Source organism: Heliangelus exortis, chromosome Z, assembly GCF_036169615.1.
Source record: "Heliangelus exortis chromosome Z, bHelExo1.hap1, whole genome shotgun sequence".
Taxonomy (NCBI): Eukaryota; Metazoa; Chordata; class Aves; order Apodiformes; family Trochilidae; genus Heliangelus; species Heliangelus exortis.
The window spans coordinates 4,567,924-4,588,290 of NC_092454.1; the positions used below are offsets into that span (position 1 = coordinate 4,567,924).

Sequence of the window (20,367 nt, forward strand, 5' to 3'; positions counted from 1 at the left end):
AGACTTCCCTATGAAGATTGAAGTGGTTCAACTCAACCTCTGGTCCTGACACAGTCACTGAAGGGAGGTATGGATGCCTCAACACACATCAGGCAGTCAGATGAAGTAAAGCCATAGAAATAACACATAAAAAGCCTAGAATAGATCTGACCTTGCAGCACTGGGGAACAAAGAGTTCATGGAAAGTGCATAGCATCTTCTTTTCGTCCTGCCTACATGGATATTCAGGCAGCCTCAGGACTCTTACCCAAGTCTTGGCCCATAACACCTACAGACAACACAAGTATCTATATTCAAACAGAAGCTCCTCCACCACCTCATCTTCACATGTTTTCTCATGCCTACAACGTGAGCAGGTAAAACAACAAGCAACCCACGTTTATCGAGAAGGACACAGGGTTGGGAAAGTTTATTTTATCATCTTTTCTGACCCTAACTTCAGGGTAGGGTCAAGACAATTCTAAAGAAGAAGAAAAACTAAAAGAAAAACTAAAGTGAAAACAAGAAAAACTAAAGTGAAATCACTTAGCTAAGTTCATAGAACAGATCAGTACTGGGGAATGAGAGCTGGTTTCCTGGCTATTTACACCACTACTCAGATGCTTAACTGATCCTGAAGCCCTCCACAAGCAAATTTCACTACCTGAGGAAGGACAGTGAGGTTTCCTGTGGCTTTTCACTTTCCTCTCCATATTTTTCTAACAAAAGAAAAGCCATTAATATTCGATCATTCCTGAATGTAAGATGCAGTTGTTAAAATGGTTTTGCACTTAACAGCCTCCAGTTATAGACTAAATTGATGGCACTTAAAACATGCCTATGAGCCATAGGAGAATGATCCCATTACAGCAGTGCCTTAGTAATGTTATGTTAGTTAAGGCTATGTTGTCTGGTTTTGAGGGTTTATAATCCAGATACGAATATATTCTCCAGGCTGGAACCAGTTGCAAAAGGGATTGAGTTCTACAGTGAATCATATGGCTTTTTTCTTTTACTTCTTCTTTTTTTTTTTTTTTTTTTTTCTTCTTCTTCCCAATTTTAGATCAGATTTTGGTCTGGTTCTTTTCATGACATGACATAAAAAAGGAATAAAAGATCCCTCCATCAGAATGGTAATAGGAGCCATGCTACTTTTCAAGCCAGTTGAACTACCTCAGGCAAGGCTTACACCACACCCAAGTACTCCCCAGTCTTTAAGATGAAGGATATCCATGCTGCTTTCACTGCTTAATAAACTGAGCTGAGGTCTTGCAGGAGCCAAATCACTGGTTGTGTAGGAAACCTGTGGTGGACTGAGGGACTCAACCTGCATCTCTGAAGGGCAGGCTGACTCTAGACACTGAACCACTTTTTCTTCCACCTTCTATAAAGAATTTTAGACTATAGCTTGAAAGACTTCTCCGCTGAACAAGGATTTATTCTTTTTTTATTATACAAAGACCATTTTGATTGTATTTTTATTTGACACAACTTTCTGAGTGGATTCCAGGATGATTTTAAAAACTGATTTTGACCTATCTAAAGAAACTTTAAACTCAAAGTACACATGTATCTTAGGCTGCTGCTGCCTTTCACCAAACCAGACTCACATATTTGCACAAGAAACTCATGAGGGATGTAACAAAAAGTAAAAGGATAGATGGAATAAAGGACTGTTTAGAGGGAGCAATGCTAAAATGTTCCAGTCAGCAAGGTCAACCCAACAGCAGAACAGGCTCCCATGAGAAAATCAGAGCTGCTGGAAAATTCAACTGAACCCTGTTCATTTCCATGAACAGCCAATGTCATGACTGAGTATTTGCTGAATGCAAAACAAGCATATTGGGTACAATGACAGACAGATGACCTGCTGAGATCTAGGACCTGAATTTCATCTTGTCTTGACACTGATTCTGGTACAATATAAGTAAAATAAGGGTGCAAACTGCCACCATTCTGCTTGGGTAGCAGTTTCCATCCATGCGTTGGTGTGAACTGCTCCACAAAGATGCAAGCACGACACTCTAACCAAGGAGTGGGTCCTTCTCTCCATCTGCCACCCTCCACAAAGCACTTTCCTTGCACCTCACAGCTCTCAGCAGCTCTGAGCAGGCCATTCAGTTCACATTAACCTCAGAGTAGATGGGATCTGGATTCACGTGGCATCTGTCATCTAAAAGGTGGCTGACTGATGCTGACCCTGCCATGGTGTCTTCACACGTTGGCATTTGTTATGGGGAAACGGGAACAAGAAAGAGTGGGAAAGGCAGCAAATGCATTTAGAACGACAGAGGATGATGGTCCTTACTCTTCTATCATAACCAAATGCACAAGCCCAGTCTTCACCTATGCCTTTTCCTTATTCATCTGCATGTTGTCCTTGCCCTGGTGGAGTCTCCTCATAGCAGGTAAGCTGCTAGCATGGAGGGCGTGTGACTGCTTTGGAGAAGCTCATCAGTGCAGCTTCTCTCTTCTAAATCTCCTTTTTGCCCATAGAGAGAGATAAGTGAAAACAATTAAATAGTTATTAAAGTTCCCTGGGACTGCACAGCCCGAAATGACACAAGGCAGCATGTTTTTCAACTGCTTTAGTCCTCTTTTAGCATGGTGCTGCACGTTTGCCTTGAGGAGTATAAATAACCCTTTCAAACTCAGCATTTGAGGCTGATGATGACAATGGATAACACTAATTTTTCTCATGTGTGGAGCACTTTTAATTCAGAGAGCTCTCAAATTTCTTATCAAAACAGTACAGCTTCCCTTCATCCACCACCAAAATGAACCTACCTCTGAGGTGGAACAAAGGACCCATCAATGCAAGGTAGCATCACACAGCAATTTAGGGCAGGAAGTGAAGAATAATGTGTCCCACTGAAGGCACAGGGTCAAGTAAAGTTGGCAGAATATATTTCCTGAATGAGAGTCTGGACAAAATATCATTGCCATGGGTTGAGTGTTCCAACTGAGGAGGGAAAGAGCCAAGGGATCATTGCTCGCTAGAAAAGGTCAGAGCCCTAAATTTTACATCTCAAACAGGGGCAGGACACCATGTTAGAGCATGCATTCAGAATGGCCTCAAAAGGAAAAGAAAAAAAAATTAAAAAAATAAAAAAAATTGCTGATTGCTATTTCTGAAGTCTTTCTTGCCAAAAAAAAAAAAAAAAAAAAAAGCAGTACTATCAGTTTTTTGGCCCCCACCTTCCTCCAGAAAGGAAAGGCTCTATTGGACTTCAGTCTACACTGTGCTACACTTTACAGGAAGCCAAACCCATTTTGAAATGGTTATGAACCATAAGAGGAGACCACAAGGTGGTCTTGAAGGGAGTACAAGACTGTTCATAAAATGAGAAAAGGAAATAGGTGATTATGAAAGGCCATTAGAAATGTCAGCTTACCCATGGCATTGTATGAAAGAAGGTGTCACCCACTGTATCACAGACCTATTACAGCTGAACTTGCAAAGGACACCCATAACCTCCATCTCTTTTGTTTGGAGGCTTATATTTAGGAAGTTTCTTTCATAACATCATCTCTCCAGAAGTTACATAAATCCAAAGAATGGGGACTTACCTGCCCAACTTCCATTTCACAACTGCTTCATTTCTACACAACAGATGAATGAAACAAAAAAACCTTTCCCAGTCACTGGGAACACATGCTTAGCACTAGATTCAACATTATCAAAGCACAACTGCTTTAATGAAGATCCAGAGAAAAGGCAGCTGGTGAGTCTCTCATTCAAATATGTATTGCCCAGTCAGATCCCACTGAGAAGAGATTTACAGCTTTTAAAAAAGTTTCCTGAAATTAAATTTTCTCCAGCATTTTGGTTTACCAAGTGGAACATTCTTCCCCCTGCAGCACCACCAGTAGCAAGAAAATTGTGGTGGGTGAACAGAAAATCAAAGCTGGTCCATCTTGTTGACACCAACCACCATATTATGGGGTGAAAACCACTCTGATCTGCCAGCAGGAGCAAAATAGGAAAGTATTATATGAGTGAGCATTTTGGAGAGTATAAGCTTAATTTGTGGGATGAGCATAATATCAGTTAGGTGTTTTTTTTTTTTCATAAGTACCAGTTCCAAATGAGTTGTTTTCATCAGAGGTGTTATATGTAACATCTGCCTGAGTTCTCAAAGGACTGGATGATCTAGGACAGTTTCCTATAGTCCCATGTTTTTTGTATGACCACTTAGCCTGTTTCATTCAAAAACAAAATACTTTTAAGGGCATTTTATTGCCCAGACACCTCAGACATTTAAGATCCTCTCTCTTTGTTTTTGGTTTTTGGTTTGTTGGGGTTTTTTGTTGGTTTTTTTTACTTCTTGTTTTAGCTTTTTATAACCCATGCAGAATCCCACGATTTTTCAAGCAGAGATTCAAACTCAGCCATGAAAATGAGAAGGTGGTGGACAGAATACTTTCACTCAGTTCTCTCTTCCTGCTTTGTTTACACTTCTATTACCAAGTTAGCCAATGCTTTCATTTATTTTTATTACTGTTATTTATTTTAGCAGAGACAAACATTAACCTTAGGGGTGTGATCCAGTCTTGCTCAGATAGGGTGAGGGAGCCATTGCACTCCCTTATTTCGTGCTTCAGTGCATTTCTTGCTGGCAAGTGGAAGAATGCAGGGGAGAGCCAGTGAAGCTATGGCAGATTCTCCAAAACCTGGTCTCAGCCCCCTGCCATACCCTCAAGAGACAGCGCAGTGCAGGCTGCCAAAGCTACTTAGCCCTGAAACAGTTCAGGTCAGGCGAGGTAGGCATTCGAATAGGTGGGTTTACTTATATACTTTTCAGCCTCCTACCTTCTCCTCCAAACTCTCCCCCTTGTTTTTTAAGACGGGAAATTACCAGTAGCCCTAAGCACGTAAAATTTGACAGCGGTTTACCAGATAATTTGTATTGCGCCCTTTGTCTTTGCTGGTACTTTTATTCTTCAATAAATTCCTTCAACCATTAAACAATGTTACTCCCACAACAACATTAGCAGACATCAAAAGAGTATAGCAGGTTTCCTCCAAGTTTCTACTGCTACCCTCCAGGTACTGAAGAGATAGATGGAGACAAAAAGACATTTTTCTTTCCTTTACTCTCTTCTAAAGGATTTTTGTCCTGGATTTCCATACTATCAATGAAAACATTTTTAAAAGTAATTACAGCAGGTTTTAGGGGATGGGAGTTAGGAGGGATTGGTAGACTGGTTTCAATCCAGCATTTAGGTCACTGCTTTTGCTGAAATAAGAATGATATCCATTGGTACCACTACCTCAGCTTCTTTGAAAGAACCTGTAGTGCCAGGAAAACCAGTAAAAAAGGTGAATTAAAGTACTCTTTACTCAAAACCCTAGTGACAAAAGTGATAAGGAAGAATATTTTTTTCATATGTATATGTAGTTATATATATACTTATATACATACAGTTATATATATACAGGCCTTGCAATTCCCAGCCCAGTGACATGGGGATAGAAGATGGACTCCTCACAGCTTTGTGCATGATGTGAACAGTGCTGCACACCTCACCTCAACAGAGCAGAGCAGTGTATCTCCAAAGAATCCCAACATCCTCAAAAAGTTGGTTGGTTTGGGATCTTCTTGGGACAACTGCAATCCCAGAGATCTAATGCCACCTGTGGTCCTGAAATCTGCTGCAGCCACTAGGCCTAAAAAACTTATTCTTGCAAAGACTGCGCATGCATTAGGTTATACTATTATATACCCAAGCTTTAAAAGCAAACAAATACAAAAACATTGGAGAGATTATTTTATCCTCAACACTGAATTCAACCTTTGGAAAGAGGCAAACTCTCAGGAGGCTCCAGGGGAAAGGAGGACACTCAGATGAGGCTGAAGAAGCCCACAGGGGAAGCTGCCTATTTCATTTCTGGAATGTGGACCATGTGCGTCTATTTTTAATTTTGAACTGAGCTCCTCTGTCTCCTGCCAGAAGTCCTGAGCCCTGTGCTGGTGCAATGAGAGCACTGTCCCAGCCATCCCCTTAATAGCTATTACTTCTTAATAAAGACCAGCACTTAGGCAAGGGATGAGGTTACTGTCTGAGGGGTCATGATTAATAATGATTAATCTGATCCTTGCCAACATGAACTGGATCTGCCATTCACTAAATAATTACTCTGCAGCATGGATACCATTTCCAGAGGAGGCATACATTTGTCATATTAAAACCAAAAACAAATACACAGATGGACAGGAGGATCTGACTTCTCAGTAACACTTGAGCTCACACAGGGCACCAGAAAAGCTAAGCAAAGAGAAGAAAGAAAAAAAAATATCAAAGCGCAAAAGAAGTTAAACATTGATGAGCTGCCTACCTTTTGGGAGAAGCAGTGGAAAACAAATACAACTAAACCCTGAGAAGAGCAGAGCTGCATGTGCTGAGAATATGGAGTGCTCTGCTACTTTTGGTTCTCAACCTCTGCATACCTGCAAACAGGCACATTATTTCCACACCCATACAATTTCCTCATGTTCTTAAATGACATTTTTCTTTCCTCAGAAAGTACACAAAAGAAATCACACCCTGGGAACCATCTTTCCTGCTTTATGTTAATATACTACTTAGCACAAGGAAGTTCTGGTCCACAATTGCCATTCTTATGCAGCAACTCACCTCAAATAATATGCAACACTAAAATAATTTATGGGGAGGCATAAATTACTGGGAAACTAATAACCACTCTTAAGAGCATATTATGAGCCATACAATTACAGAGGGACATTTGTGGTACAAAAACTTGGTTCTGGGCCTTGGAGCAGTGATGAATTTCACTCCCACAAAGCACACAAACAACTGGCGATGGTGCCAATGGCAGCCAAGGACACACAGGCTTTGCTGCCAAAAGGTGGCCCTATTTTGGGACTCCTCTCAGTCATTCTGTTTCACCCACCCAGAGCTTCATCAAGACCATCCATGAAGGAAGGGATTCGAGTTCTTCAGTGCACTCAGCTGTTTTTCAGGTTTTCAAAGCATTTGTGGGATTTATATGGCACTGCTTACCCTTCTGCCTCAGCTTGTAGAGTCTGATTTGGGCTGAGAGGCCACACGACACCAGTTGCTCTCCTGCCCTAGTGCAAATCCAACATAAAGGTTGGGTTCCTTGTGACTGTTGTGAAATCCCAGCCCCATGTGACCCTATTTGGACTCGTGCCCTCAACAGTGACAGGGCCAGGATTTACACACTGGTGACTTGCACCATGGAAAATACCATGCAGATAAGTGCCTTTAGATGACAGACTCAGGGAAGCTGGTTTCAGGTCAAGGAGGTTAAGGTGCCTTCTCTTCCAGATGCATACTGAAGAAATACCAGTAAATTAAATCCTCAGCAATGGGGTCATGACTTGGTTCAGCTGGGGATTTTCATTGGTGAAGCACTGTGTCTAGGACCTTTGAATAGTTTCCCAAATTATTTGAAAGAATTAAAAAAAAAAAGAGAATCTTTGCAAAGCTTCACAGAAATTCATAAAAATTCAATGGAAAACTAGCTCGTTAGCCCCCAACCTTTAAGTAGCTAATGGTAGAAAATCCACATACCTATGTATTTTCACTTAAGAAACATTAAAACTAAGTTGTATTTTCACACAATTTTATAAAGGCATCATGGGGAAATGCAAATAAAGACTAAAAGAAAAAGAAGAGAAAAGCCCCAACAATAACAATGAAGATAAATCTTTAAATTCTGAGACAGGGCACAAGAGGAGGGGGCAAAACCCAGCAAACAGAATTAAATACAGTGCAGTGTTTTTCCCCTTCACAAAGTGAAACAAACTGTTCCTAAAATAACGCCTCCTTGGTTTTCTGGCAATTAGTGTCCTGAAGGATTAGCCTACAATCGTCAGCAAGTGTTTGCCTTTCCCAGCCGATGTCACCATACAAGTCTGTGTTTATCTACAAGGCCCAGGGGATAATTTATAAGCTGAGCTGAGGTCCTGCATTCACAGACAAATGTTCCATGCTGCCACCCACCCTCCTGTGCTAGTTTCCTCCCCATCCACCCTCTGTCCCCTGAAATACTGACAGGACCAACAAATACTGACAGGGGCACAACAAATGAGCTTTAAAGCCTCTGGAGCAGGCACTAGCCTGATAAGTTGCCGAGCAAAAAAAGAGCTTCTGATATGGTAAATAAAGCAGTAGACATTAAAAATTAGATTTCAGGAAGAAAGCAAATGCAAATAAAAAGTTATTACCAACCTAGAAAACATTAAAGAGGATGGGATTGTTTTTTTCCCTACAAAAGCTGTTGCCTAGTCTATAATTAAAATCGTCAATGGGTTTTAGGTCCAACACTTAGGGTTTGTTAGAGATGATATTTTGTAAAACCTCTCTGCGAATAAGGTGTTCTCATTTAATTTTTAATCTCCTCTACAAGTGGTCTGACCGTGATCTAGTCATATACAGTAAATCAAGAGTGCATCAAAATAAAGAGTAAAATCAGTAAAAGTGTTTAATTTCTAAATAATTTTTTTCCTGATGTGTTAGAAGCTCAACATGAAAAAAATTAACTTCTATTTGAGAGAATGGGAAGCTAGTCTTTTAAAAAAAGTAATATAAATCTTTGTGTCAGTGGTGAACTAATAGTATGGCTCATGACAATGCATTTGTTACTTTGAAAGTATTAATTTAAAAAACAAGCAACATCAGTGCAAGATTCAGTCCTACAAAGTATTTATAAATGTGACCACTGCTGCTCACATCAGAATTCACCACATGATAGATAGATCTGCTCTCAGATCTCAGCCGTGATGAACAAAACAAGGTTCAGAGATATCATCATAATTACAGCTGATGAACATATATGTTGAAAACAAAAACTTTTTTCTTCCTGAGAACTCATCCCTTTTCCCATCAGTGAAAAACCAGGAGTTTCTGGAGCTTTGTGAACACTTTTTGAATCTGCTTCAGATCTATACCTGGTCACAGGTTGTTCTCAAGGTAACTTAGAGAGCAAAGTCATTTGATCTTTGAGATAACTGCTTCACTCTGCCTCATTTAACATTGGATGACCTAAGATTTATAAAAAGTTCCTGCTCAAATTAAATTTTGTTTCAACTTTGGAGTGAATGATCTATGGATTCAAATTTCCCTTTAGCTATGAAGCCAGAAGGAAATGACAACTGAAAAATTAGGGACAAACTCTGAATAAGTGCAAAGACAGAGAGATCTCTTCTCTCTCTGAAGAGACCTCCAGCTGGCTGTCATTCATGTGCAGTCCACCTGACTTGGAATTATTGTACCCCACAAGGGGTCCCACTGACATCAATTTGACCAATTTCAGAATAAGGGCCTGTTCATTCCAAGTAATGACTATTGAAATTCAGCCACCGGTTTTCTGTTTGTGAACAAGCTTTTACATGTCTATCATGAGGAACCTCAGTAAAGAATGTTCTTGTGATGGTGTCACTTTGGAACAAAAGCATGCAATGAATGGCACGTTTCTCTGTAGCTATCACCCATCCAGGCAGCTACAGTACGAGACCAAAGGTTGCATGCATTTAGCCAGCATGAAAGTGCAATATTCTTTAAGAAAGGCATTGCCTGGAGTGGATTTTTATAAAGAAACAGAATTCATGAATAAATAAACCAGATGGGAATAAGTCGGGCTATGGCATCACCAGCACCTAGCGTCATGAATCCTTGATCTTGCTTGCGGGTTTTTCTAAGAATAACAAATATAACAACATTAATGCTGCATCATTGCAGCCATGTCAAAGACTCTGATTGTGTTAAGGAACCCCAATATGCAACAGCCCAGTTCAAATCAATAAGATGTTAACATGTTCTTTAATTTCCATCAGTTAAGGTACATATTGACTGACCTGATCTGAGTCTTTCACTTGTGCATTTTTCCCTTTTCTGCAACCACAACTCATGAGCAGCTTCGCATCTCCAATGACTTTTCCCTACAAGAGATAAAGCAAGAAAAACATCAGTACAATCTGAACAACCAAAGACCAAGAAGCTTGTATTTATGGCGAGAGGCAAGGGAACAAGAGACATTAGAAAAGTCTGTAGACAATCCCTGCATTGCTTGGAGATACTTTTCCACATATTTATGTGTACTTCCCAAGATGTCAAAGGGACTTCGTCAAAGGCCAAACATCACAGCATCATCCATGTCACATAAACAAGGGCAGAAGGAAAGGAAGATATGTAGAAATCCACAGTAGGAATGAGAACAAGGCAAGCTAAAAAGGAACAGGTTATTTTAACCCCATGTTTTCATGCACATATATGAAGAGGAACAAGTCTACTACACTCAGGCAGTACAGTTATAAAACTGGAGTGAACTGAGATAAAGTTCTTGCACCAGCATTTCTGTTCATCACTACCTTGTTAGTGCTTACTAGGTGCAGCAAGATTTGGAGAAATAAAGCCTACAGGTGTTACACTCCCATTTCAACAACTGATTCATACTGGCAAATCTTTGCCAAGATTTAAAAAGCCCACTCTGACTCAACACTGCAATCTCCTGGCACAGACCCTACTGTGCTGATAACACAGCACTAGTGCCAACAGGGACTTCTAAAGAAACAGGGTCCCCTTTCCCTTCTTTTGCCCACAGACAGTAGTTTTGGAAATATACTTAGTACAAATACCTCCTTTTCACTGACAAACCATCAGGTTGACTGATCATGATTGGAGCAGCAAGGTCCCTCACATTAACCTGGTTCTTTTCGGGGAAGAATTTTAATTGCCTTGGTTATTTACCACTGTGGTTTTGGATCTTATCAGACTTGGATGTCTTGATTAATCACCATGGCAGATAGGGGCTGGGATCCCAGGTTTGGTTAAGAAGTTCCTTGAGCTCACACAGTAACACAGCCCAGTTGAGTCCCTGCAAATCCATCATGATTACTTGCTTTCCCACAGACACATGCTCACAAAGATGTTGTCTTTTTTTCAGATTGTTTCTGTCAACTGCTAAAAAATAAACACTCTCAGCATATAGTGGGCAACAGAGGGAGAATCTGCTCATGTGCAGCCATGGAGAGTCACAAGATTTCAGCTGAGTGAGTTTATATGGAAAAGGAGACTTCAACATTAAAGCAGTTAGTGCATTTAGCCAAGTGGAAGTGCTCTGCCCTAAATGATGAGGAAGGAAAAGGGCATGATTAAAGGAATTGCAACCATTTTTCAGTGTCAGGACGCAGCAGAGAGATGACCTTTGGTGGCAGGAATGACAAACAGGTGGATAAACTTCTGGTCAGCTCAGTGAGCCTACAATCTGCCAGGTGTGGTGAGGTGTCTTACTCGGTGACCCCAGCATCTCTCACAAGTACCAGCAAGGTCAGACAATGTGCAGAAATTATTTTTTCTCCTCTAAAAGTAGGGGAAAGAGACACTGAAAAGACCGTACCTACACCTGATACCTAACCAAAATGTCTGTTATTTGGGCTGTTGATTGCAACCTGTCAAACTTCAAGTTTTTCAGCAAATTGCTTGCAACTGACTTCCTATCATGGTGATTCTCATTTATTAAAGGTATTTTGCTCCTGCCTCATTACTGCAGTCCTTTAGTAATTGGTCTGTAATGTCTTAAATTTGAAAACCATTCCCCAGAAAGAAATGATTAAGCTAAATTTAAAGCAATTGCATTTGGTTCTTATGTCAGAGACAGGAAACTGAGGCACAGGGAGAGATTTATCCGTCTAACCAAAGGGACTTCCCAGACACCTCACAGTATATGAGACAAGTTAGAAATACAAAAGGACCTAAGTGAGTCCCACACATTCCTAACAGGCAACAGGACACCTTAGGCTGCCTGTTGCAGCAACATATACCTGTGTTTAGGAAACTTCATACATGACTTGATAGTGGTTAACTCATCCCAGATCCACTGTAAACTCCTTATGTTGAAAACAACACTCCAGCCCTTTTTAAACCACAGACCAAGGAAAACCTCCCAGCTTTAGACCTTTCTCTCTGGCTTTTAGGATATATTGCTGTGCAACCTGAGCTCATGACAACCCAAAACCAAGTTCTCCTGTCCAGTGAAAAGTATCACCACCTTTATTGAACAAAGAATGGCACACAATTTCTTGGAAAATTAATATCAAAAGGGACATATGAACCCAAAACTTGATAGTTTGTTCTTTCCCTCTAGCATCACAATATAGGGGCTTTCATTCCCTAAACAGGCAACTGAAAGCCATGCACTGAATGAATAATTCCAGCTCTTTTTCCAGCTGCAAATGCACCACTCATGCACAGGGGCTCATCAACCTCACAGCAAAGAATTTCTTCCTAATGTCTGATCTAAATCTCTCATCTTCCAGCTTAAAACCATTCTCCCTCACCTTATTGCTACACATTCTTGTAAATGTCCCTTCCCAGGTTTTCTATAGCCCCTTCAGGTACTGGAATGTCCTCTACGGTCTCCCCAGAACCCCCTCTTCTGCAGGCTGGAAAACCATAACTCTCTCAGCCTGTGTACAGAGCAGAGCTGCTCCAGCCCTCAGATCATCCTCATGGCCTTCTCCAGACTCACTACAAGAGCTCTATGACTTTCCTGTGCTCCCGAACAGAACACAGAACTGCAAACAGAGGGGTCTCACAAGAGCAGAGTAGAGAGGGGGAATCTCTTCCATGGCCCTGCTGGGAATGCAGCCCAGGACATGGGTACTTTCTGGGCAGCCAGCACTTATTTCCAGCTCATGGTGAGCTTCTCATCACCCATGACCCTCAAGTCCTTCTCCTCAGAGCTGTTCTAAATCCATTCTCCTCCCAGCATCTTTTTGTGCTTCGGACTGACCTAACCCAGGTGCAGGATCTCTCACTTGGCCTTGATGATCTTCATGAGGCTGGCATGGGCCCACCTCTGCAGCCTGTGCATTGCCCATCTTGAGGTCCTTCCTTCATCTTGTCAACCACATCACACAGCTTCATGTCACCAGCAAACTTGTTGAGGGTGCATTTGGTCCCACCATCCATGTCTCACTGATAAAGATGTTAAACAGCACTACTAGCTAATAATTAGCTACTGCTTCTACTTTCTTTTTATTTTATTTTATTTTTTTTAGGAAAGCCTATTATAAGCAGTTGTTTAATTTGGGGATAGGTGTCTAACATTAGGCAGCTAAGCTGAAAGGCAAGGGAAAAAAAAAAAAGCATATGGACAACATTTGCAGCCAGTCGCAACTCTGTTCAAGAGCAGATGGAGGCCTTGTCATTCAGGGGTTTCCTTGCATACATGAGGCAGTTCAGTGGAGATAAGGAAAGGGGCTTCTGTTTGGATGCTTCTGTCTGGAACCAGATTAGAAGAAAGCACGCTTTTCTGCAGCACACGCCTCGTGTTACATTAAACATGCATATGCAACTTCAGCTTTTATTCAGCAATCCGAAACAGAGCCCTCCAGGGTGCAAAGGGTCAGTGAGTTTTTGTTTGTTTATCTGCATGTTATTTTACAGTTTCTAGTGCCCAGGGAGTTCGTTAAGAAATTAAAACACCTTGCCAGGGCCTATCATGCTGTGGTTGCTGCCTTCATATACACCCTACCCTCCTTTGTCCAGCAGCACCTGATGCTTGCAGGGAAGGGAGAGGAGGACACAGCAGAAAGGAGCCGCATTTCTCAGGGTGTTGTAGATGTTCAGTCTTCATTTGTGGAGCATTCTTTCCGTGTTTTGTGGCACCTTAACAACAGGTCTGGGGAGGAGCACAGTGACCTTGAAAGCTCACAGATGTATTGGTACTAAATGATCCTGTGCTCTTAATGCAGTGCTCTGGTTTAGGAGCAGGTAGGCACAAGGATTTCCCTTGGAGGAGCTCATTTTACCTTCTGCTGACTCACATCCATTGTCAGACACGCTCCTTCCCAAGGCAAAGAGAAAGGAGGCTCCTGGGTCCCATTACCCCATTCTTTTTAGAGAGCCCCACTGGCCTCATTCTCCTCCTAGCACCATGGGCTCCAGCAGTTGGTCAAAGTTGACAGAAAATAATAAAAATAATAGTAATAAGCTAAATTACCTCAGCTCCATGGGTGACAGGAGGTGATCAGTTGCTAGCTTTAACCTTGAGAAGCACCAAACTGTGTCACCCTGAAGCCAAAGGAGGGCTTCACACCAGCAGCTTTGGGGGATGCATAGGGAGACACACAAATCACCACTGTGCAAGCCCTGACACTGATGCCTTTCTCAAGAGAGGTTCCACACCAAGCTGCTAGCACTGTTTAAAGGAGTAAGACACAATGCACATGGCACTGGTGTGACTCCACGGAGATGCCAGGATTTATGGTCTGGAGTGACTGGGATTTACCAGGGGATGCCATCTTCCTCCTGCTCTCCCAAGCCTGTGGCTGGAAAGAGCAGCCCAAGGGTGAGCTCAGCGAAGCATCTTACAGGACCACTGCCAGGTCCAGCTGGGCTCTGACCTCCTCTGTTCCCATCAGCCTTCCTTGCTTTTAAGCAATGGTCATCAAAAGTAGTGGCAATAGTTTTGCCCTCAAGGCTCTCCACATGTCCTCTGTCTCTCAGCTGCTCATTCTCTCCACCTCTGCTGCCTTGCAATACCCTCAAAATGTCCCCCCCACCCACATGTAAAACATGAGGTACAGAAAGAACAGTTGAGCCTTGGCTCAAAGCAATCTAGAGAAGAGCAAAACTTCTGGAATGGCTTTTTTCAAGCATTTCACACATTTGGAGCAGTGTGGCTCTTCAGAGAAGTGTTTTCCTGAAAGCTTTCTGAAGCTGAGCTAAGCAGTGCTTCATAACCTCTTCACTTTTCTTCTCCTGTCTTCTATCACCAAAATCACTCTCCAGCATGATACCTGCACAAACACAATGACCAATTGTGCCTGCTGAAGAATGAAAAGTGTTTTGGAAGACAATGCTGTCTTTTTCTGACTACTCTCCATACATCCAAGCATGCCAACAACTGCAGCCACCTCCTCTGACACCCTGCACCAGGTAGGCTGTGCAACTGTGCAGTTTTGTCTGTTGTCCTGCCACTGAGTTTAGTAGTAATTTTTAAATGAAAATCATTACTGCATTTCACTGTGTTGGGCTACTAACTAACAAGCTAAGAAGAACATGATGGATTTTTTTTTCCCCCCTTGGGTCATAGTTCATTTTTTAACCAAGATCAAAACATGCATCTAGCACTACAACCCTAAAAACATTCCCCAAGGGTGCATAAATGACAGTAGGAAGAACAGCATATTCATTGTTTATGTTTTTCACCCTGTTCTGTCAGGGTGATCCACACGTCTTAAAAAACTGATGCCCAAGTGCCTACAGGGGTAGAGAGGGAGAGGAGAAAGGGGAAAGACGAAGGGAAAAGAGAACTGAATCCAAGGTGGAAGCAAGCGGCAGTACAACAGACAGCTGGTGTTTGGGTGGTGGTAAATCACCCTGAAATGAGCCTCTTCCCTCAGCTCAATGAGGCCTAAACAACAAAGGAAGGCACAGCTTGCAGCCGGACAGCCTGCTAGCCAACCACAGACACACATGACAGCTTCATTCAGGAGCCCGGAGTCAATACAAAAGCTTCGAAATCAATCCGACATCCTGCGACCTCAAACAATGCGCCAAATCTTCTCAGAATTGGAGCCCCAAATGAGGGGGAGCAGCATTCAAGGGAGATCAAACCGCAGGGCTGGCATTGAAAGGGACTAAAAAGGAGAAGAATGTTCCCAGTTTATTAATGGTGAGGTCTGACCGGCTGCATCCCAGCCGCCATAGGTTACGTTCATTAAAGGGCAGCGCTTTGCACATATTATGCAGAGAGCCCAGTGAGTATGTGTGTGTGTGTGTGTGCGCACGTGAGCATGCCCCTCACTTGCTCAGGATGTGCCTTTCTGCTTAGCACTGTTGTCTCCATCAGAAATTCCTCCTGTGTGAACCACAAATGGGGTTTTTTCCCACTTGAGCCACTGTATGGGCACAGAGGCGCGCACGCCCTTGCACATACGCACGCTCTCTCTCATTCCTGAGCCTGAAAAGCATAAAAGAACTCAGACAAGCTCTTTCCAAGGAAAAAAAAAAAAAAAAGAAAGCCCAGCCTTTCACATCCCCTTCCCTCCTGGCCATGCTTTCAGCTCACACACTTGCAAAATCTATTACAAAAGGCTGAAGCATTATGCGATTGCTGCTGCCGATGGAGTTGATTGCTCCATAAATGCTTGCCCACTCCTACACGCTACAAAGGACCTGGTCCCAAAAGCAGTGCAAACCTACAAAAAGGAAAAAAAAGAACTGCTTTCATTTACAGGAGTTGCCCCCTCTGGGTAGGACGGTCCCATCTGGGGTTGTTTCACCTGCAGCATGTGTCTTGTAGCACAGCACACAAATGGCACCCTTCCCCCTACAGCAACAAAAAGGCCAAGCAAATCCTTTTTATTAGCTTCCTTTTCAAGGCAGGTGGAGAAGTAGAATATGGACACACAGACACAAAAAAGAAAAAAAAAAAAAAAAAAAAAAAAAAGAAGATAAATACCATTTTCAAAAGTGCAAAAAACTGCAAATTTCCTCCTCAGCTGCCCAGTTCAAGACAGAGTGCTCATTGAGGTCAGTCTTGAAAAATGCTTCTATACTGTTCTAAGACATGAGCAGATGAAGAGAAAGGGAAGAAATTTTCCAAAGTTGTCTGCGGATTTTGATGGGCATTTCCCATGCATTTTCAGTGAATATGTGTCAGAGCCAAATCACCTTTGTTTTTAAGGTGTCACCCTGATCTTAGGATCACACAGGTATGGCTGTGGGAGCCACACAGTAGGCAGTAATCTCTCTGAAATTTGATGAAAGTCAGGTGCACAGAAACCAAAACCAATAAACGTTCCTTTAGGAAGCAGCAATTCCATCACATTTTATTCTCAGAAGGTAGGGAAATTAATTTTAACTCTCATCAAAAAAAGACTGTAATGCTTTACTTCCCCTTTACTTCAGTGGTCTGCACGATTATTTTCACAGCTCTGGAGTCCTCAGAGAGCATGAGCATGATCCCTATCTCCTCCTCTGAGAAGACAGCTCTATTTTTACTGTGTGATCATGTTATCCAGATGTCAGTGGGCAACTGTGCAAAGACAAGTTTAGCAGATTCAACAAGCTTTTTCTCCAGCACAAGGAAGAAATGAAGTTCAGCTCTACATACAAGACAAGGTGATATACTAAACACCAAGAAAGAAGACTGGAGAAGTCCTCACCTGGTTTATCAACAATAAGACAAAAGCCTCTCACTTAGCCTTTGGAGGCTAAGGAAGAGGAAAACTACAGTCAGGTTGGGCAAGTGCCCAAGGATGTGGTAGATGAGTGTTAGAAAACAATGGAGGGCTGCAACAATTCATAGCAATGCAGACGAAAAAGAGTCTGCAGGGATCAGGCAGAGAAAGACTCAAGGTTAATTTTGTTAGGAGAATATTAAGGTTGAAATTCTTATGTTTTAAAATATGTTTTTCTTCACACTGAAAGAACACTTTTTGTTTCAAATATCTAGCAAGTCGAAATGTACGTTTTTTAAATTCAGGAAAAATGAACACTTATTTGAATGAGCTGCTTAATTGTTGGGGGTTTTTTTTGTGGGTTTTTTTGTGGTTTGTTTTTATTCTTTTTCTTTTCTTGCTTTCCTCCTTTAAACTCTGCTATTTGAATAATTTAACGATCTATCTTAAATATTTCAAAAATAAATCACAGGCTTGTATTTCTATTTCATGTTAAAATTAATCAGTAGAGGAATGTCTGAGCTGGAAGTTAAAATTCTGCTCCACCAAGCTGGTGATGCATAATCTTTCCTCCACAGACTCTCTGGTGAATAAAAACTTCTCTGCAGAATTAATGTAATATAAAAAGTTCTTTGTGCAGGCATAGAGCACAACCACGGTCCAGGATCTGCATCCTGCCAACAGGGCTCGAGATTTCCAGAGCTAATTGGTTTGTAGAGTTTTCCCACCCTGCCAAGCACAAGTGTGGAGCCCCCAGCTGAATACCATCCACAGGCACATCAAGCCAGAGTCCCACTCTGCCAGTCAGGATGCTGACAGTATTCTTAGAGCTCCAAATGGCCCACATGGGTGATGATTGTTTTGGGATTCCATGCTCATTCCCATCAAAGATGAGCAGATAGGGAAAAAAAAATAAAATAGAATGGTGTTTGTCGAGAGATTTTGAAAAATGTCTCTGAAGGAGATGACAGTCTGTACCAAGGAACCCCAAATCTCATTAAGCATCAATGGGAATTAAACTCAAGTTCATAAATTGTGTAGGCACCTTTAACTACATTTCCATGAAGTGCTGACACAAAATCAATACATTTATAAAAATTCAGAAAAGTACACCTACACCCCCACCCACCCGGTCTCCTAAAGTCCTAGTTCATCAAAAAGAAGCCAAGAAGACTCACATATATATAGCTTAGCGAAATTAATTTAGTCCCTAAATCACTGAGACATATTCAAGGCAAGATCCACTTTGTATGCAATCAAGAAAATGCAAAATGCATGAACTATGTGAATCGATACCAAGAAGCTGATAGCTAACATACTGAATCCAAAAACCAAAATAGAAAAAATGAGTGTGAAAAGGGAAGGGACAGATGTAAACTATGTTGTTACTAAGTTGCCTTTTGTTTTGTGTCAAATTTTTATTTAGTTTTGTGACAAAACTTCAAAAGTCATGCCTTTTGATACAAAGAAGTCCACAGTGGATGATCTTACACTAATACCACCAAGTAAAGTGTTAGATTAACATATGCAAACATATGCACAGATTATAATCCTCACAGGCAATATGTTTCCTCTCCTGCAGCTGGACAAACTTCTCAGCATCCCTCCACCTAAGCATGGCTGAAGTTTGTCTGGAGGAGGGTAGGCGAGCTGGAAATCTGAGACACTTCCTCCTCCTCCTTGATCGAGGACAGACATCTCCATCTTTCCTCCCCATGTGCAGCCTACACAAACTGACACGGAAACAGCTAATTTACTGCTTTGTGTCAGGAATGCATCCAGGGCTTTGGTCTCCTTCGCCCCAGACCCCCTTGGCTGGGCTGCTTCATCCCAAAAAGGGTCACCCCTTTCTCCTGCCCCTCCTCTTCAACACACACTCCTCCTCCTCTTTTGCTTTTGTAACTTATCTCCCTGCGAGCTACTTCCCAACAGGAGTTGAAATTAAACAGGCTGCCCATATGCCATGGCTCACTTGTTGTCTGTTCCCCTCACAGCCATCTGGCCTATTTGCTCAGCCAAAGGGAGGAGAAAAAAAAAAAAAAAAAAAAAAAAAAAAAAAAAAAAAAAAAAAAAAGAGGGGAGGTGGGGGAACCAACAAGAAACAGTAAAAGAAAAAAGGGGAGCTGAGGGGAGAAGAAGAAGAAGGATAAAGCCAGGCACAATGAGGACGAAGAGGGAGGTGGTGATGCTGTCTCTTGCATCTGCTCCTTGGCCAGGCTCCCAGATAAGATCAGTAATGGAGAGCAGCAGAACCAGTGACAATTAACCCAAACACGGTCCTGTTTATTTAACCTGTTCAGAGAGATCAGCTCCTCTGGCAAGAAGGCACAGTGCTCCAGCAAGGAGCTAGCTTCCCATTGGGAAAGCTCCAGCCAGAGATCCTCATCTCCTGAACCAGGCTGGAAAAACACCCCTCCAATTCAGAGCACAACAACTGTGCTGTTGGACTGTGGTTTTCCTTAACTTTACAAATCAATTTTTTTTTTTTTTTAATACAGCAAGGAGAGGTGGCTTGGTTTGGGAGGAGTTGCAAGTCTTCCCTGCTATTGACATTTCAAAAAGAGAGGAAAAGAAAGGGGAGGAGGGAATAAACCAGAAGAAAAAAAGCAAAATTAACCCAAAAACCTTGTTATTTGCTGCTCCTCTAAATACAGAAGTTTTTAGCCTTGCAAGGTGCTGAGTGCAGAGATTATGTTGTCGTTTTTTTTTTTTAAAGGTGAAAGTAGAAAGAGTAGCTCAAGAATCTACAAGTCTCACCATCCCCAAACATTTGTGGAAGGCTGGGGAGAAAGTCTGGGAGTGGAGCTGTGAGAATAGGAGAAGTTATGTTTATTTTTCAAGCTGAAAGGAAAACCTCAATATGAAAAATACCAACAAAACATTAACTTGAAAAATAGCTTTCTAGAAAGGACAATTACTAAGTCATTCACTAGGCAAAATGAAAAGGAAGTAAGAAAACTGCTTTTACAACACCTTTTGCTGCTTGTTTTGTTTTGTTTTGTTTTGTTTTTTTCTTCCTGACACTGAGACAAGTATCAGAAGCCATACAGTTGGTTTGTCTCAAGGCAGGCACCACTGAGCCATGAGATGCTGGTAATCACCATTAGAGCTCCATGAGATCATGGTGGGGAAGCCCTGGTGGGGAGAGGCAGCCCTGGAGGAAAAGCAGACTTCCTCTTACTGAGGGAGCAAAGGTTGCTTGTGGGCA

General features: G+C 41.9%; 1 protein-coding gene and 1 long non-coding RNA gene across 5 annotated transcripts in view; one reads left to right on the forward strand and one right to left on the reverse strand.

Moving 5' to 3' along the window:
• SETBP1 (SET binding protein 1) overlaps positions 1-20,367 on the reverse strand; it is a 262,561-nt gene that overhangs the window by 201,392 nt on the left and 40,802 nt on the right. For 2 of the 4 annotated variants that reach the window (XM_071730718.1, XM_071730717.1), the window contains exon 3: positions 9,825-9,908. The exons of the other annotated variants lie outside the window; for them this stretch is intronic. In XM_071730718.1, the coding sequence (XP_071586819.1) occupies positions 9,825-9,908 (84 nt within the window). The remainder of the gene's footprint in view (positions 1-9,824; positions 9,909-20,367) is intronic. 4 annotated transcript variants of the gene reach the window in all.
• LOC139789716 (uncharacterized) lies at positions 4,555-11,458 on the forward strand. The gene is made up of 2 exons (XR_011723238.1): positions 4,555-4,743; positions 10,913-11,458. It is a non-coding gene; the product is annotated as an uncharacterized lncRNA (long non-coding RNA).